This window comes from Cheilinus undulatus, linkage group 15, assembly GCF_018320785.1.
Source record: "Cheilinus undulatus linkage group 15, ASM1832078v1, whole genome shotgun sequence".
NCBI classification, from domain to species: Eukaryota; Metazoa; Chordata; class Actinopteri; order Labriformes; family Labridae; genus Cheilinus; species Cheilinus undulatus.
In genome coordinates, this window is record NC_054879.1 from 28,048,535 (window position 1) to 28,067,796 (window position 19,262).

At 38.2% G+C, this 19,262-nt stretch overlaps 1 protein-coding gene across 2 annotated transcripts in view; it reads right to left on the bottom strand.

The window, feature by feature from the left end:
* The window catches only part of rnf17 (ring finger protein 17), a 42,994-nt gene extending 25,005 nt beyond the window's left edge, over positions 1-17,989 (bottom strand). For both annotated transcript variants that reach the window (XM_041807839.1, XM_041807838.1), the window contains exons 1-14: positions 17,857-17,989; positions 12,598-12,710; positions 11,149-11,246; positions 10,933-11,017; positions 10,711-10,800; positions 10,491-10,594; positions 7,768-7,936; positions 7,519-7,595; positions 7,282-7,356; positions 6,834-7,126; positions 6,614-6,700; positions 6,246-6,404; positions 5,753-5,924; positions 894-1,035 (exon numbers count right to left, since the gene is read on the bottom strand). In XM_041807839.1, the coding sequence (XP_041663773.1) occupies positions 894-1,035; positions 5,753-5,924; positions 6,246-6,404; positions 6,614-6,700; positions 6,834-7,126; positions 7,282-7,356; positions 7,519-7,595; positions 7,768-7,936; positions 10,491-10,594; positions 10,711-10,800; positions 10,933-11,017; positions 11,149-11,246; positions 12,598-12,710; positions 17,857-17,926 (1,734 nt within the window). In that variant the 5' untranslated portion in view covers positions 17,927-17,989. The remainder of the gene's footprint in view (positions 1-893; positions 1,036-5,752; positions 5,925-6,245; positions 6,405-6,613; positions 6,701-6,833; positions 7,127-7,281; positions 7,357-7,518; positions 7,596-7,767; positions 7,937-10,490; positions 10,595-10,710; positions 10,801-10,932; positions 11,018-11,148; positions 11,247-12,597; positions 12,711-17,856) is intronic.
* Between the last annotated feature and the right edge of the window lie 1,273 nt (positions 17,990-19,262).

The window sequence follows — 19,262 nt, forward strand, 5'->3', positions numbered from 1 at the left end:
TCTGTTCAGATTTTGTTCTCCTCGTGACACCACAATGAGAGTCATTACAATAACATTTGTACCACATCTGATTTCCCCATGCACAGCTTCCAGGATAAACTATCACAAAGGTCTGCTGTTGTTTTTCTTGTGGGAGTGTGGGAAAGTGTGGGAGCTGCAAAAGTAATGTGGACAGGAGAACTGATCACTGACGCTATTCTACTATTGGCTGCAAAGTTAAATGTCTTTCCATGGCAAGTTTACTGGCACAGGAAGTGCAAGTATTCTTAAATAGCTGTATGTGTTGCGATTCTTTGGATGGTAAGTACAAGCTTATGATGTTAGGGATGTTAGAAGCCAGCCTGCATGTATGCATACTTGTTTCACTCCTATTGCGGGATAAGCTTTTGGTCTGCATTCAGTTAGTTTTGTTCATTTGCATAGTGGGGTTGGTCATCCATGTTTCTTTCAGGGGCATGCTGATGAGTTGCTATTGAAGTAGCAGTGGCACTCATGTCAGGAATAGCCCACAGAAGAGCCAGAGCTAATTTGCAATTACAGGAGCACACACTTAAACTAAGGTTATTTAAAGCTGGTTTATATAGGGTCAAAAACTTCCCCGGTGCTTCGTTCTTATTACATTATGACCAAAGAAAGGATCAAATATTTTATCTAGACCACAAGGAACTATGTTAAAAGTGGAGAAGGGGTATAATAAGCCACTTTTGATTTTCTTTTTGGATTTGTTACTGGCTATGTGTCTTGAAAATGTATCACATGGCAAATAAGCTATTTCTTTAGGAAAACTGTTTGTCAACATATTCAAAATATAAGCACAACAAAAAATACAAAATATTAACAATGTTGTTTAGTAAAAGTACAAACTGTATATGGTTAAATCTCAGTGGTCTTACCAGGTCATATGGTACAAGGTCCTTGAGTGAACACCTGATGGCCTGAGGGGAAAACTGACCCAGGTCTGCATTCACTGACTCACACACCTTCCTCAGGTGATTGTTTACAGCTCTTACTGATGATTCAGAGGAACGTTCTTCTCTAAAATAGTCAGAGGAGAATGGAGAGTGTTAAACAGTCAGTCTGTCAAATCACTGACACAAAAGCGTACTATACTATATTCACTATATAATCGAGGCATTCAAACTAAGCCAATTAAAGCTTGGTTTATGCTTCTGCATAGAGTCTACACAAAATGGCCTACGCTATAGTGAACACTACATACATGTGTTGGTGTGTTGTTGCTCTACAATATACCAACTAATGCTACTCAGCAGTGCAATTCCTATGACAGTTCTCAGTTCGGACACCGCATTTCCTGCGTATCTGTGTACAGTAAACCTCAGGAACCAAAACTCAAACAATGTTTAAGTTGCAGCAGGTAAAATATTTAGCTGCAGTGGATTATACAGCAATTACTGCAATGAAGCAAACAGAGGAGACATGTGAGGAGATGGAAAGGGGACATTTTTGTCATTCATTCAACCTTTCAGAGAAATGAATGAGGACACGCAAGTTTGCTATTTTTTCAGATTCTGACAAGTAGATTTGAACAGTTGTACTGACGTCTGCTACTGTTTGTCTCTAACCAGATAACCAGAATAAGCCTGTAGATGTACTAAGAGACTGGCAGTTACCCATTGATAACCAGTGGACCGATCACAGGGACTTTGGTCTTCACTGTTTTGACATGTAGTACCATATCTTAAAAGGTGCACGCTGGCAGTGTGAGAAGGCCTCTACGTAGGCTTCAGGGCTACGTGGATGTACTGCATAGGCTCAGTGCAGAAACATAAAACAGGCTGCAGTATCTAAGGTGTACACATATATCTGCACTATCTTTTGGATTAAAGCTGCAATATGTAAGATTCGATGAGAGCCGTGTATAATCAACTCTACTCCCCCTCCCCTCCTGTTCTTCTCCCTGGTTGAGCTCCGTAGCTCTACCCCTCTTCCCACATGAACGCGCAACATCGCTGAATCGAATACTGACAGTGGCAAAGCTCTCGTGGAGTGATTTTGCTACGCTTTTCCACTGAAAACAATGGCTAAAAAACAGGTAAGAAAGCACTTCATCTCAGCATGAACAAATTTTATATAGGACCGAACAACAAACTATGCTTAGTAATGTAGCAATTGCTAACGAACGCTAACACGGTCTTGCTAATGTTAGCGTCTATGCTCAGCACAGAGAAATTACATTCAGTTCATTTAGTTCAGGGAAGTTTTATCAATATAGGATTTAAAAACATTTAAGTCTTGTAACCAAGGTGGGAAAAATTATTTTCACTTAAGGAATGATTTTCTGAGTATCATCACTGCTGTGATTTCTTAGAAAATCACAGCAGTGATGATATTCAGAGCATATCCCTCAATTTCCTGTGTGATATTTGTGTAAAATAGTTCTATGAGTGGAAAATAATATCAAAAGGGAAATTTGAACTAAAAATTACTTTTTTCTAATCCACTCAACTAGTTCTTAAATTTATCCTAACTTGCTAACCAACCCTAACATTTTACTCAATTCTTTGTTCTGTATTCATGGTCACAGAATTACTACTTTGTTGAATTTTCTCAAAAAATGAAACCATATTGTGATTTGAAGAACTCTACAAAGCTTTTATTAATCAAACACGTTCCCGAGAACCAGACAAAAACAGAGTCAGCTGTAATGTCATATATATTTATACAAACAATATAATTAAAAATCAATCAGAACTCCCAGCTGAGGTGGAGTGACACATATTGGGAAAAGTCTCAGTGATGCTCTCCTATATCCTAACAACAGAGTGCCCTTTTTGAACACACAGCTGTAACAAACTGTTGTATAAGGGGGACCACTCCTTCCAGGGGCCAGGCTGGTCAGAGGTCTCAGTAGCCACAGTGAGCAGTCTCAGGGTTTCACATGAAGATATGCAGAGGTCATGATGCCGTTTACTGTGGAAGCTTGGTGACCTTGTAAAAGAACAAAGAAAACAATATTAGAAGTTTTCTTTAGCTTTCTGGATTATAATTTCAAACATATTTCCTAAATTACAATGTCTTTCTAGAGTCTACTATATAATTAGAAAGGTTGTTCTGATATGGCTAAACCTCACAAAAGAGTTACGCTAGATAAACCTTTAAATGTGAAAGACTAGATCGTCCTTACTAAAAGCAGTGCCCTGCCCCTAAATGGTATTTGACAGACTGAAAATGTTCAGTATAGAATATCTCAACCAACAAAAGAAAGGCACAAGATAACACTATAAAATTCATGCTTACTTTTTTCATCTGTAATATACCATGGGCATATACTGCAAGATTCCATGCAGTGGTCATGCCATATCTATGATCAAGTGTTTGAAAAAAAAAAAAAAAAAAGTTTAACTGTAATGCAACCATTTAGAAAAGGTATACGGTTCATGATATTGTAAGTCCTTGGCTGACTTGGGTTTGTAGAAGCTCCTCTGTAGCTTGTGGGGGAATCCCGTGTAGCTCACTATAATGTCACGGGTCAGCGGGCCTCCTGCTTTTTGCCGTGGCATGCTCCGGTTTAATTTGGTGCTGCCTTGCAGTATGGCCTTCTGTAGTTTCAGGATGTAGCCATAGTCTTTCTCCACCTTTGCAGAAGGCAGCCTCCACTTCCTTGATTTCTTGTTGAACAGCTTTCGTATCTGAAAATGAGAACATGACCAAAATAATTATATTTAATGATACCATAGTTTTAAAATTCCTGACATAGATGTGTGAAATTTAAATTTTCCCAACATGTGCTTTAGACATCCTGGCCTGTTGAGTAAACAGTTCTACTTATATAAAACTACCAATACTGTTTATTGGTACTGTTTACGACAACTTATTCAATGGAACCATCAGCTTTCTTTGCACTGGTTGGTGATAGTGTTAATCCAACACAACTGATGAGTGAAACAGAGTTCAATAGATATGTCTAACTCAATTTGACTTGTCCTTGTCTTTGCCTGTATGTACCATTGACAACAGAGATTTTTAAGCATGGATATCTGAAACCTTGCAGCACATTTTGACACACTACATATGCAGCACGTAAATGAGACAACTCAAAGTAAATTTATTTACAGAAGAGTGCAGCTATTTGGCAGAATTCACACAGATTTCCCAGTCAATACTGTGGATAAGGAACAATGATTTTATGATATCAGCTTGAAATTCTATATACATTTGTAAGTTTGTACATGGAGTTTCAATGTTGTTGAACTCCTCTACATCAATGTTGTCCTCTCTCAGATCCAGTGACATCATACTACACAGACTGTCATTAAGGAGTAACATCACATAACTGTACATCACTATGTTTAGGCCAGGATGTAGCGACTAGGCATACAGAGGATAATTCGTAAGCTAACAGTTTTGCCATTTAAATCTAAAATATACCTTGCACTGAAGTCGCTGCACTGCTTTGTCCTCACTGCTGCTGGTATCCAGCTCCTCAACACCAATAACAGAGAATCAGAACAGTAATAACAGAAAATAATAAGAAACTCACTGTCAGAAAGAGATCCAGCCAAAATACTGGACTCTGCTGGTTCTGGCAATCCAGTATATTGACCTCTGTGCAGTGTAGATGAAACAGTGTTCTTGTCATAGCTGCAAGACACATATATACAACGCAGTTATAGCTTTTACAACACAAACTTCACTGCAAATAAACAGAGTTACTGTAGATCGGTCATAGTTACCCTTGGCCAACCCCAATAGAGAACATTTGGCTGGATTTTCATATGGTAAAACTATGTTCAGCACCACCGCAAATCACCAGCTTTCACATCACAAATTCTTAAATAAAAACGTAAAGAAATTATAAGCACAACATAATTCCATAGCGGGAATAAATGCAAGAGTGAGAAGAAAAATACACGCTGGCCGGGTGATAATCTAATGTGCCACAGCTTTTATTATGCTAAACAACTTACAACAACAGCACAGTCACATACCACCGACATTCATGCTTCAATCTCTTCACAATCCTGAACATCTAAACCCCACATATAGGAGTTTTATCATGAGAAAACCATCTCCATTACTAAACTACGTATGACGTTATTATTTATCCTCCAGCAACCGAAGCTTACCTACCATTAGCTTTATGCTAAACTGCTTTTCAACATTCAAAAATGCCACAAAACGTCAGCGTTTAGAAATCTACATTTACCTAACAAGCTCATGCAACTGTTACAGCCCAATGAGAGGTTACAAGAACACGAAGTTAGAAGCTTACCTGTCCAGGAGAAGAGCTTCCAGATCGTAATTCAACTTGAGACCGATGCTATCACGTAGTTCTCTCCATCGTTGAAATGCTTCTCATTTATTCACGTTTTATTTCTCCTGGCATCAGCTTTCCTTCCGTGGGCTGCTTTTCAGTGTAGGCCGTCATTATTAGTGCCAGAATTACAACTTTTCAGGCTGCTGAGTCCGCCATTGTATCAACTTCTCAGTGCTGACGTGCACGCGCTCTACCTTTGCAGCGACCAATAAGAATGCTCCCTCCGTCCTGAGCCATAATTGGCTGCAAGTACTTGCCTCCTCATTGGCTGGAGCATCGTCCCTTGCTGGTTTTCCTCAAATGAGAGTGTAGCGCGAGGAGGCAGTGCAGAAGTGTGTTATTCTGTCAGATGACTCCAATAACAAAATCCTAACAGGTTGTGTTGTTTTTGTGGGCATACAACACTGAAAATAAATCGCATACTGCAGCTTTAAAAAAGCAGTGAACAAAGGAAGTCAAAAATAGTGTACATACCTTTGAATGGTGAGGTTTCTGGTTTGGCCACCATCAATAAAGAAGACTCTGATACTGGCCAACTGGGACACTGAGCAGGCTTTTACCGCCTCAGCACATCCGCTCTGTTTGACTTCAACCACATTGGCCCTGCACCAGAGTCCCTCTTTCTGCTTCACAAAGATCACTGAGCCTGAAGGATAAATTCAGATACATGGTTTTTCAATCTGCTCAGACAGAATGATAGACATGCTGTGTGTGATGCTTTCTCACCATTATTATATTTGAAACATTTACATTTTATCCTTGCACATAAAATGTTACCAGTTTATCTATCATCGTAGGAAAGAAAATAAAGTCCTTATGTAGTGAAGCTGTCCTTATTTTCATTGAATCCATAATCATGGATGGATTTAAAATCTAAGCTAAAACATATTTATGATCACATAACAATCAATTTCAGTAGAACTGCTGCTCAACAGTTGCAAGGAATATTAAAATTCTCCACACATACCAGTCTCTACTGTGTCACTGGAAGTAAAGTCAAAATTTGAACTGCTGCAGAGGCGGTTGATCTTCCTTGATAGGATCTCACTGTCCCTTTTTTCTGCCACATAGCGTATGTAGAAGTGACTCGGGTTCACAATGTGGGTAACCACCACCCACTGGGTGACTGGAACAGTGAAGAGGCAGGAATTAGAACAGGGTCAGGAAATTGTGGAGTCTAGATTTTAAATGTCTCATGTTTTTAAAGAATAAGAGGAGTAAACAAACACAAAAATGTGTGACACATGAGAAAAGAGGGGTGGCAGATAAGCTGTGAGGGTAAAAATCAGTTAGATAAATGTCAAACTAAAGGATTTGTTTAATATTTCTTCTTACCATTTCTCCTATTACCAGTCTGCTGATTTTTCCTCCTTTGGACTCTCCATTTATCATTAGCCAGTTCAGGACCAGTGGGAGGGTGAGCTGACAAAAACAGAAAAAATGTTACTTTTGTTTTAACCATTTTCTCCCATGTCTGTTAAATTAGTTTTCAGTAAAGATGTGACCCTTCTGAGTGAAAATAAATTCAAACAGCAAGATGTGAAAGAGCACATACCAGTCTCTTTTTCCTCGTCTATAATCTCCTCAACAATCACGTCTGGAGTTTGGATGTCTGAAGGGGAGCTGTGGTTAGAGAGGCTGATTCTTCGATGGGGTCTTGGGCTTGGTGTGGAAGCTCTTGGGGACAAGCTATTGGCTCTTGGACTTCCCTGGTCTTGTTTTCGTGGGCTTGGGGGCTTGCTGTTGCTGGTTGCAATACTGTTGCTGTTCCTGCCCTCTGCACGCTGCCAGGAGGACTTCTTGTGGGAGCTTCCTGGAAGGTCATCTTTTGGTGAAAATTCAGACAAGCTGAAAATGAAAAGAACATTTAGTTAAAAACACAGATACCACATGCCTTTTGCAAGCTTTCTCTTGATACTAAAAGACCAAACAGTGAATTGAAAAGTTGGACATTCTACTCAAATCACTAGAAATTAGATAATAAACTTGTTCTGAGTACTCACAGTCTTGGTTTACCCTCTTCCATCGTCAGAGATAATGTCAGGCTCTGGTTTAGGGTCTCTGACTGGAAAACAAAACTTGAAAACCAGCATACACACAATTCAAAACCATTGGTACAAAACACAGGATGCCACTCAGGTTTGTTTAGTTCTCCTAATTCCTATTATACTCATAAGAACAACGAAATACCATCACTGAAAAAGATGTATGACTAATTTACACATCTTAATCCAACACACCTGAGTCCAGATCCCAGAGCAATACACTCCATATCAAAGGACTGCTTATCCACAGGAGCCTGCAGAATCTCCAGAACCTACAGAACCCAAAATTACACAAAGCCAGCAGAATTCAATAGTCTGTGATTTTGAAAAATAATTTGCCTTACTCATTATTCTTAATTAAGAGCGTTTATTCGCTTCAGAATGTGCATTTTGGCCTCAAGAAAAAGTGTATTTTTTAATGTTCAGAGGTCTAACATTCCATACCTTATCCAGGGTACAGTACTTCTCCAGGAAAGGAACTCTGCGTACTTCTCTGGCCATTTGCATAGCAATCCCCAGGGACTTTATCCTCTCCCGGACACTGCACAGCTGCACATTGCTAGTGGGGAAGCACGTCTCGAGTTTTGTCAGTTGAGTAAACTGTACATCTTTCCTGTTTATAAAGGAAACATAAGAGTAAGTAAAATCATTACCTGAAAAAGATTTCAGATTGAAACTTTGTTGAAAATTAAACCTTTTTGTGAGTTCGACTAAGGCTGGAGATATGCTTGCAGTTTCATCTTGCATTCATGTATGCATCTGACTGTCATGAGTGTTCTTGTACATATACTTGCCTATACATGATGCATGTTACTGGAGAACACCATTAGGGGTACACGAGAGCACTCAGACTGTATACAACTACATGATGTGTAGGATGTAAACTACAAGCATGGCGACACTCGAGGGGGTAAATATATTGTTAATTCTGGGATAAAACTCACATATTATTAACATCTGGCTGAACTTTATTTACACAACATTTTCCTTGGCACACAGATTTAATGCTCCTTGTGTATTGGTATAATTAGTTACCATTTTAACTAATGACTTTTATCAAATCACATTGGTAGATGGGGTGGTACAAAAGAAAGGAACAGTCCCTGCGAATAACTGTTAAGTTTTTATTATGTCAAAATATCCTCATCAGATATGAATTTCTTAGAAAGTTGAACTAATACAAATGGCCACAGATACCATTGACTGAACTCACCTACTTGAAGGGGCGCTTTTGAATCAAACACCAATTTTCTTTTCTTTATTATTATTACAGGTTAAAACACTGATTGAGAAACAAAATTGTCTGTTCCAGCGGGTTTGGCAGGCATGCTTGTCTGTGCAGTGACAATAGCACATCATAAAGATGTAGATCATTCTAGGCTATGTTTGTACGTTTCTCTCCAAAGCCTTTAATTGTTTTGTACTTTGCTCTATAAATAAAAAAAAACAAAAAAAAAACAACAGACCGAAATTACAGCTGGTAATTTCCTATGACCCACAAAAGTATCAAAAATCAGTTTAATCCGTGACAGGCTGCACCCCTTCTGGTAGCCTAAATCAGTGGTTCTCAACTGGTCAAGCCTCAGGACCCACCAGTCTCCTTAATGTCAAATTGCGACCCAAATTTTCCAAAAACTTATTTCGCAGCATGTTTGCTTAATGAAAACTGTTGCAGTTTGGATCTTAGTTGGAATATCTGACTGAAAAAACCCTTATGACATAACAAACATGTTTTACACCCTATTTCCCCATGACAATGTGTACATTTTTGCCAATTTTCCAGAGATCTTATCCTTAGAAAATCATCTTCATTATTGCAATAAAAGGAGATAAAAGTGTTGAAATATTGCGAAAACATTCAAATTTACCCACTATTACAGTAAAACAAAGGAAAAAATATAATGTATGTTGCAAGTCTACAAAGGAGTTAAGTACTTGATAGACTTTTTTTCCTGCCATTTGTCTTCAGACGCACATTCATGACCCACTGAAAATGGCTCTGTAACCCACTTCTGTGTCCACACCCATCAGTTGAGAACCATTTATTTTAATGATATTAAAAATTAGCACAACACGCTACATTAGGCATTATTAATTACAGATCATTGTTTGTATTTATTCATAACAGAAAACAATAACTATTAACAGGACTCACTTGTTCCAGCCCCTGCTGTGTAATTTACAAGACTGCAGTGTTCATTTACTGAGCCGAAGTGAAAAAAGTTTGCTTATCTGGACTTAATGACCAGAAGACATGGTCTTTTCTCTCTTCCGCTGTCTGTCTTTAAGAGACACCAGTACTGATGTGTACATTTTAATGCGGTGATAACGGGAGTCGATGCCTTGATGGAGAGTTCCCCACAGCAGCTATTAACAAATTCTGCTGAGCAATTAATCGCAAATTACAGTAGATTAAACAGCAATAAGGCCTGCTGCAATTTTTGAGTCGCAGAAGGTGCAATATTTCTTTAACCTGAAATTTTTGCCAAAACACCAGTTTATACCTTTTTTTGCAGCAGAGATGTTATGCATTACATATCTTGCAACCATTCAAGTTTCAGCTTTTCAGAATAGTCTAAAAAAAATCCTATTTTCTACCTTTTTTTGTACCTTTTTGTAATTGAATATCAGAATGATATAAAAATTACCACTCCCTTCATTACAAGAATTCATATCTGATTTACAATACGAGTCAAAATCACCATAATAAGTACTTTTTTCCAAATGTTTAACCCTTGTTTTATCTTATATCATGTTTGTCATACTATAGAATGATTTATTGCTTGTGTTTGTTGGAAGTTACATAAGATGAGGAACTTCAGAAACTAGAAAAGCACTCGGAGAGCGCAGACCTCCACCATTAGCCCCATCTCCCAATAGTACAGAATCCTTTAAAAAATTCCTGGATCCAGATCGCTCCCAAAATCTAATCACTTCTTCCTAATGCCATTTCTGACATTTCCTGAAAATGTCATTAAAATCCGTCCATGACTTTTTAATTCGCTAACAAACAAACAAACTAACTAACTAACTGAAAAACGAAAAAACCCACCCGATCACATAACCTCCTTGGCGGAGGTAATAATTGCATATCAAATTGCAATTGCAATATTGGGGGAAAAAACTCGCAGTTAGATTATTTTCCCATATCGTTCAGCCCTACATACCACTTTTGAATAGCGTGTAAAGCCTTGTCTGCCACTTGCTTGATCTCCATCTCCAGCCGAGCTCTTTCACGTTTCACTTGTTCTTCCAGACCAGTCTTTAAAGTCTGCAGAGAAAACACAGACGTAGAGCATTTCAGAAGAAAGTTTGTGTGATGTGTTTCTATAAAGAACGATGTTCTTAACTGTGCATGCAGTATTTGTCTTCTAATGCACTTTTCACCTCATTAATGTTCTCCAGAAGAGAAAGACTTGCTGCAGCTTGGACCAAAGCCTTGTCCACAGCCTTCTCAGTCTTCTCAACATCAGTTGCCTGATTTAGGAAAACAGAACTGAGTGACACAGGAAATGTAGATTCTCTAGGCCTGAGTAATCATCAGTTTTAAAGTTCTTTTTTTTTTTTTAAGTTTTGTCTGGTAACTTCCTTGTAATTCCCCAAACATACCTGCACCACATCCTCTGTCTCAGCTTCTGTGTCTGAGAGTGTTAATTTGCTTTTTCTGCGAATCTTTGATTTCTCACAGCGAAGGCTTCAAAAGATCAAAAAACAAAAGTTACTACCTGTTCTTTTTTGCATGAATTTAAGACCTTAAAACAAAACGAGGAAGCAACAGTTGAGGAACTTCATGAAGGTAAGTTTAACATTCAAAAATAATACTACCTTTTTTTTCTGTTCATTTTTGCAGTGTAGATGAGGCCAATAATCCTGCTGTCTTCCTGCAGAGCAGTCACCCCACCTTCAGGGAGTGTCGATTCAACCTTGAAAGGGATATTATTTTTATTTCCATCCAACATCTCCAGTATTTGCAGGATTTAACATGATTCAAAGTTGACAGGCAAAGCATTATTTAAACAATTGACTGGCACAGATGTCCACACCCTGCAAGGAAAATGCCTGTACTTTATGCATAGTCAGTCTGATCAACAGACAAAGGGAAAAATATTACATTAAAATTTTTTCCGACAAAAACGCCATGTGAAAAACAACTTCTAAGCTTTATGGGGCTCATTACTCAAAAAAAGAAGTGGGACTAGCTAATGAATGAATACCTACTATGCTTTGGTTCATACTTGGTTTATGTTTATCACTGTCTTGCTGTCTCTTCCTGCTGCAGAAGTCAAGGTATTGCTTCTCTGAATCGACCACTCAGCTTGGCCTACCTGTGTTGCTCACTTGGTTTTAAAATGTTTTCATACATATATCAGCATTAACTAAATAGTAAACCACTGTTGTCATTTATTGATGAATTTCACACAGCAAGCTGTTTAAAAGTGGCGACACCTTCCAGCTTTGGGACTCCAGCAGATATGAGCTACATGCAAAGCAACTCCTGAGCATTTGCAATGCAAAGCCAGGAAGTATTACCACTTTGAAACACATTTTCTCCCTAAATATGTAAAATACATCCAGGAAACAGAAACATCGATTTACTATTTGATAAATACTCTAGAGATTAACAGATCGTAAAAATCAGGGCAGATGCTAATACCAACATTTTCTAAAAATGTCTGACCACAAATAGATCAGAGTTTGTCCAACAGGTCAGATTTTCCATCCAGTTGCGATTCTTGTCTCTGATCTGGTTGTTTGGTGTGCAACATGCAAGCATTAAACTGATTATACAAATAGATAAACATACTTTACTGACATTGGTTTCATGCCCACATTATTTACCAATTTCATATGTCTGTCAAGGAGTCTGATTTGGCCAGTACTGATATTCAACAGATGCATCCATGCATCCCTCAAATGTATCATATGGAGTTTAACTTTTATTGAAGGGACTCCTTAATTAAAGAATGCAAGTAAGCAGCAAAGGTGGGTAGACCTGATTGGTCCGTCACAACAGACGTGGCTTGGAAAGATTCGGTAGTGTTATACCATTACTCCTGCAGCAAGACTGATAAATGCCAAGTCTAAACCAAAGCAAAGATGGTATTCATTTAGTCGTAGGTAATCATTTAGCTGTTTTAGTCTTCTCATGGACATTCTCCACTTCTCATTATTTGGAGAAATGAGTCACACAAAGCTAAATACTCCAGGTTCTTACAAGAAAAGTTCTCAAGGTAATATTTTTCCTTGTTATGCAACAAGGCTGATTTTCTTTACCTCACACTCTGGACATCTAATGGTATTGTCAAACTGAATGGACAGCAGACAAGTTGTGCAGTAGATGTGGCTGCATAACAGCACTCGTGGGAGATTGCCATCACCATCATCCTCTGAAACAGAAAAAGTACAATATAGACAAGGAGGAAAAATGCAATGCCACTGTAATTTAGGCATGCAAGAGCAAAGCTAGTACATGATCATTGTAAAAGAAGTTGGTCCCCATAATACCCTAGTTATTTAGAAAGCATAATGCAATCTCACATTTGGATTGAATTCATTTCAGTTAAAGGTGTTTAATTTGTATTCATGTACCATGACATTATTGCAAACATGTCATATAGCCTATCATATAAACACAAAACAAGATTCAAATCGGTGGTAATAGAGTAACCACCAAGTTGAAAATAAGCGCTGTGTCGTTTTGTCAAAGCTTGTACACACGATGGATTTAGAACACCCCTTTGTCTAAATTCATCTATGTCCTTGTATCTGTTTTAAAAGTAAACAGACAATCCTGTCCAAAATTTAAGCAACACAAGTAAATTAGCAAAATCTGATGTGCCTATATCTGCTGACCTGCTTATCTGGTCAGTTTAAAAATATCTTTTCAATAAACAGTTAATCTATTTTTTAAATAAATCAAAAGACAATATTTAGTCAATCAACTGGACTGATTTCAACTGATTCAACTAAAATCAGTCTTTTTTTCCCCTTTAATTTATCAAAGATAAAGGGTGATTTCCTCTGCATCCTGACATGGGATTTCATCAAGAATTTTGTGTCTTTCATCCTCCTATAAAGTGGTGGTACATTTTCCAGTCCACTGTCATAAAGTATACCCAGCTCTCCTTATGATACAAAAAACTATATGCCACATTTTGAAAAGCTAACTAACATAGCAAAAGAGGGCTAAACCACTTCTGGAAACTTCTACAACTCACTGTTCACCATTATTTGTCTGCTGGTGTAGGTATCTACTGCAGAAGAGGAATAGGGCCACTTTCGAAGGAGAAGATAATTTCGGGCAAAGATTTAAGCCAAAATGACGAGAAAAAAGTCAAAACTTGCTGTTACAAACAGCAGATCTTAGACACTCTGTGTTTATGTGCTAAAGACAAAGAATCTCCTTGTTGTTAAATCCAATAATGAGATATAGTTTCACATGTTTATCAATATAAAGCCTTATGCATTTTGTAGAAAGTCAGCCATTTTCAGCTATTGTCAATGTTGTTTTCCTCTGACTCTGATTGGTTGGGGATGCCTGGAGCGGTGGAGAATTTTTGACTGCTGAATACACTTCTAGCAGTGGTCTCATTTTACTCGTCTCATTAAGAGCTCTATATGGGTATATTAACATTTGACCTCAATGAACATAAAAATTAGCCTTGTTTAGCAAAAAGTTACCAACTGCACCATTAAGGGAGTTCTAGGCATGTCAACAGACCTACGACAGCTGAAGTCTTTCTTTATTCATCATTATTCCTTACACTTTAAAGTGTGTTCTAAAGACTGCATGTGTTAATTTTTTGATCCTCAAACATTTTTTGTTTCAAAGACTTAGGTTTTAGGGTCTAAACTAAATTTAAATAGCAGTATTGATATTGGAATCAGCTAAAATTAATTTGGAATACATGCATAACGGATATGGGGAAAAATCAGATGTCACGCATTCCTACACAAAAGCTACTTTCACACTGCCTCTCTTTCTGTGTCTGTTACACCTTCGTTCTGCAACGCCGCTCTGTATGAAAGCGACCGTTGCGCAATGGGGGGTCAATCTCGCCCCACCTCTGATCCGGCTCGAGAGGTAGTATCAAAGCCATAACAGACTTTTCCGCAACGAGTGTGAAAGGACGTCATGGCATCCTGCAACGGCGAGTATGCGCTGCTGTCTCCATAAACGCGATATTTAAAAACCAGCGCGGTTTAATTGAGCGGCATTTCATCGGAGAAAACAACAGCGGGATATAACAAAGAATAATGTGGATTAACTGGAGTGACTGAGGTTAGAGAGCTGATCACACTCTGTACAGGAGAGGAGAGAGCAGACACACCTCTGCTCACAGCAGCGTCTGAAGAGTTCCATGATGTGTTCAAGTGAACTCGGTACTCTGAAGTTTCTGACGTAAATACGTGCGCTGTGACATTGCTTAAAGTGGGACCTCCAACTCAGAAACATGGAGGAAAAAAGTTTATAGGATCTAATCGATCAAAATGAATGCTCGTGTTATTTTTCCTGTATTTCATTTAGAAAATACAAAGTTTTGAACCAAGAAATCCAGAGTTTTGAGTTTCATTGAAAGCAGCAGCTCAAGCAGCGGCTGCCATCTGATTACGGGACACCAGGGTGTGTGTGTGTGTGTGTGTAAGCTCAGGCATGCACAGCTCTGTTACACCTTTGTGTGAATTGCTCGTGGTGGAACAGAGACGGGCATTCCTTTTCGCCTTTGTTGTGGAATCTCTGTGTAAAAACGGCTAAAGATAGCACCTGTCAGATTCTAAAAAGCTGTTTGGGCAGTGCCCTTGATTTTAGGGGTGCTCAGATAAAATTGAACCTCCATCTGGAAAACCTTCAATACTTGTACAATACAATACTACATTTTGGAAAGGGCAGAGGATTTGAAAAAAACTCTGAGTGTGATTGGATGAACTCGGAGCAACAAAACATGTGACGCAGCAGCGACTGAGATGCGTGTGCGCAGCTACCGAGGAATAACGCGAACCATGGCAACTGTAGACATGTCAGTACACGACTTTTGTTGTTTTTGAAAAGAAAACAACTCATTGCAGTTCTTTGTTCTTCTTTTAACAAAGAAATGTCGTCAAGTTGTGATAAAACTGGCGCTTTAGGAGCATACACACTAAGCTCTTCCGCCATAATTGCACTGGCCTCTTGTTGCTGCTTGTTCACGTTTCTGCTGCACCTTAAAGTACTGCCCCTCATCGCTGATTGGTCCTGTCACTTTCTAATCAGGCCCAAACGGTTCAGACCACAGATATGAATAAGTAGATACAACACGCCCCTTTGAGCTGCGTGCCTACGGCGAGGCTAAGTTAGTGGGGGCAAAGTGTTGGGGCATTTCGTTGTTGCAGATGGCACGAAAACTAAAAAACAAGGATGCCTGCACATTGTGCTGCATACGGTTGCACACGACGCCGTACGGTTGAAACAAGGAAAATGGCAATAACCTTTCATAGGTAAAAATAGTTCTTGGCCTTTTTTTCTCATTATTAAATCTTTTTGAGAGCTTCAGTAACTACTTGGCTACTAGCTAAACACTAACGCGAGCTAGCAGCTTGACAGCCACATACCAGACGATTAATAGTAGCTGTAGTATCAAGGTTTCCCACACATTTCTGTCTTTTTCTCCTCCGCCCATCCAGAAAACTTCTGCACATGCAGCCGGGTTTTTTTTTAATATCAGCGGCGAGAGAAGCAAGGGAGAAGAAGGTAAACAGAGCAGCGTGGTGAGTTGGCAGCTAGTTAGACGCCTTTTAAGATGGACAACGATAAACAGCGCTGGACCTGCAGCTTTGAACAGTCGTTCAACTTTGAAAAAGAAGAGGTCTAACTCACGTGGTATTCGTTAAAATACGCCGCAAGATGACTCCGAGATGACGGCTGCAGTAACACAACACGCTGCTAAAGACATGAGCCCAGTGTTGTTGAAAAGCCAGGATTTAAAAATCTCATAAAGACATTTAACCCAGAATATGTGATTTGCCTGGGTGCGAACATTTTGCTGAAAACTTCAAACTTTCAAAATAAAACTGCTAAATTTGACTTTATATTGATTTTTACTTTCTGTTATTGAAAAACCAATAGAATAGTCTATTTTAATCACCAAACTAGTGTCATTTGGGGCTGAATTAAATACAGCTACTGAGAGGCCATTTCAAAATATCGCGATATATATATAATGTATCAGGATGTAGCAAAAAATATATCGGGATATCAATTTGATGGGTTTTTTTTCGCGCGCACCCCCCCAACCACAAATAGAGTCCCGTCCTGCGGGAAACACTGGTAGTATAGTAGTACAAGCAGTAGTAGTAGTATAAATATCCGTTTGAGTCGTAGTAGTATCAGCATTTGTAATAGTATTACCTGTTGTAGTAGCAGTGCCAGTATCAGCAGTAGTAGTTGGTGTACTACCACTGTGACTAGTAGTAGTTATGTAAGTTATAAACTTGTAGTTAAAGTTTATATATATATAAATAAATATATATATATATATAGTTACATACGTTATGTAAGTCTAAGGTAAAGTGTTACTATTTACAATTTCAATGTACCTGTTTCTAACTTGTTCAAATGGCTATAAACTCTAACGCCAAGATGGCCGCCCTGTAGGCACGTCGCTTAGCGGGCTGCTACAGCGCTGACTATCTAGTCTTTTATATATCTATGATTCAGAAGGGAACTTTACAAGAGGGATTCGCCAGTGAGAAACAAGGAAACTGGCGAATCCATCTGCTTTGCAAGGTTACAATAAAGGCTACAATATTTTATACAAAAACCTGAGTCACCCTACCTAAGACCAGCTAACAAGGTTTAACACGTTCATGACCTTGAGTGCAACATTTGCTTCAATTCAACATGATACTGTTTCTTACTTCTGTGCCCATTCAGTCGATTTGATAACTGGGTATATCAAATACCAAAACTTTTTAGAGTTCTGAAGCCGTGGTTCAACAGGAAATAGCATTTACACAGGTTGTTACCTTCCAATAGCAATCTTCCAACCATTACAATTGTGCTTAGATACAAGGCACATTCAACAAGGTGACAACATTCTGGCTTTTATAACTACACACGTTTGAAACTTACTGAAGTTAACTAATCATAAAACATAGCAGAAAGAATATATGGCTTAGTCTGTGATTTTTATCTGGCTTACAAAACATAATTTTTAGGCTGAGGTATAGGCTATATCATGTCCACAACGTGGAGTAGCGTCAGACCAAACCGGTGTAGAAGCTAAAGGTTGGATTCAAGCTTCACTACCAAAGAAAAAAAACATCCTCTGAAAACATTTTCGAAGTTACGGTTTTAACGTTCAAATCTGATTTACGTTCAGTTTTCTGTCTTTTCTGCAAATGTCCAAAGCTTATCTCTTAGCTTAGCTAATTTACCTGCTAGCAAGACTGGCACGTTGGCTTACTAGCTAGCAGACAAAAGGTCTCGTGAGGTCGTTAATTTAACACGGTAAACCAGTGTACTAAAGTATTTAATATGAGATATGAATATCCTACCAAGAAGAGTGAAAGCCTCTCCACATAACCCGCATATCACAGCGCTGGGATTATCCTCTCTGTCCATCATTGAGTTGTTCTGATATAGAGTACGGTTGGTGGTCTTTGTCAAGTGGTGGATTAGCGTGGTACATTCACTGTCCAAGGGGAATAATGAACGACGTTTCAAACACTAAACGGTTAACATCGATGTCAGGCCGTGTCCTCGAGTTCAGCATGGGACTGGGTGTTATGTACCAAAAGTTATATCTTTGTATTTTAACCTGATTGACAAAACATATCTAGACATTTCTTTTTCTTTCAGAAATAACGAATGGTTGTAATCAAAATATGAATACATATGTCTTTTTTGAACCAGGCAATATTGGTAGCTGTTTGATACCACTGCAACAAAAATAGAAATTCTCGACACCCAACACTGGACCATTTTTTTTATTACCAAACCAAAAAAAATATTTAAACATTTTCTATACTCCTTTCTGTGTAGTAAAATAGATAAATAAATAAACTAATTAAAAATAACGTGAAATAAAAATACTAAAACTTGACTTTTCACAATATTTCTAAATAAAAGGGAGAACAATGTTTAAATTGTACTAATACATCATGTATACTTAAAATTGGGATGCACCTGATAATGCACCCTTGCTTCTTCTGGTTCCACCCATTTTTCCAAATACTGCCAGTGTTTTTCTACAATTTAGACAGTGTTCAGAACTGCTTTTTTTTTTTTTTTTTTTTTTTAACCGCTGTTTAAAAACAAGAAATTACCCAGGCTTTAACAACGAAGTATTACTAATAGTATAAATGTTGTTTAAGTAAAATTATTAATTATCAATTTGTTAATAAGCAGTCAGACTTGTCCACACTGAATATATATATGTGTGTATATATATATATATATATATATATATATATATATATATATATATATATATATATATATAGATAGATAGATAGATAGATAGATAGATATACACAAGTTACATTTACACATTAATACAAAATTACATCACTCATCACATATTCAAACGTCAGGACCTGTTGAAATAAAAGGGCTTGCAGGTCCTTGCAGGAGTTATGGTGTAGTGTCCTCTGTGGACACTTGGTGGCGCCAACGCCTAAGGCAGAGAGGCTGAGACACAGGTGTTCTGTTCGTTGATGGGTTCACTAAGGCCAGGTGGAAAAATAAACCCTGAGGCACTTTAGAGTGCACATAGACTCCTTTTGTGGACTTCTTAATAGATGTTGATATGATATACCATGTCATGCTTATGTGGCCTTACATTATGACCTCCAGAATATTCCCACTTGTTGTTAATGCCCAGTTTAACCTCACTTTGGGTTGGGTCTTTGGGTTAAATATTGCTTATAGTGGGGTATAGTTATTCGGTGATGTTGACACA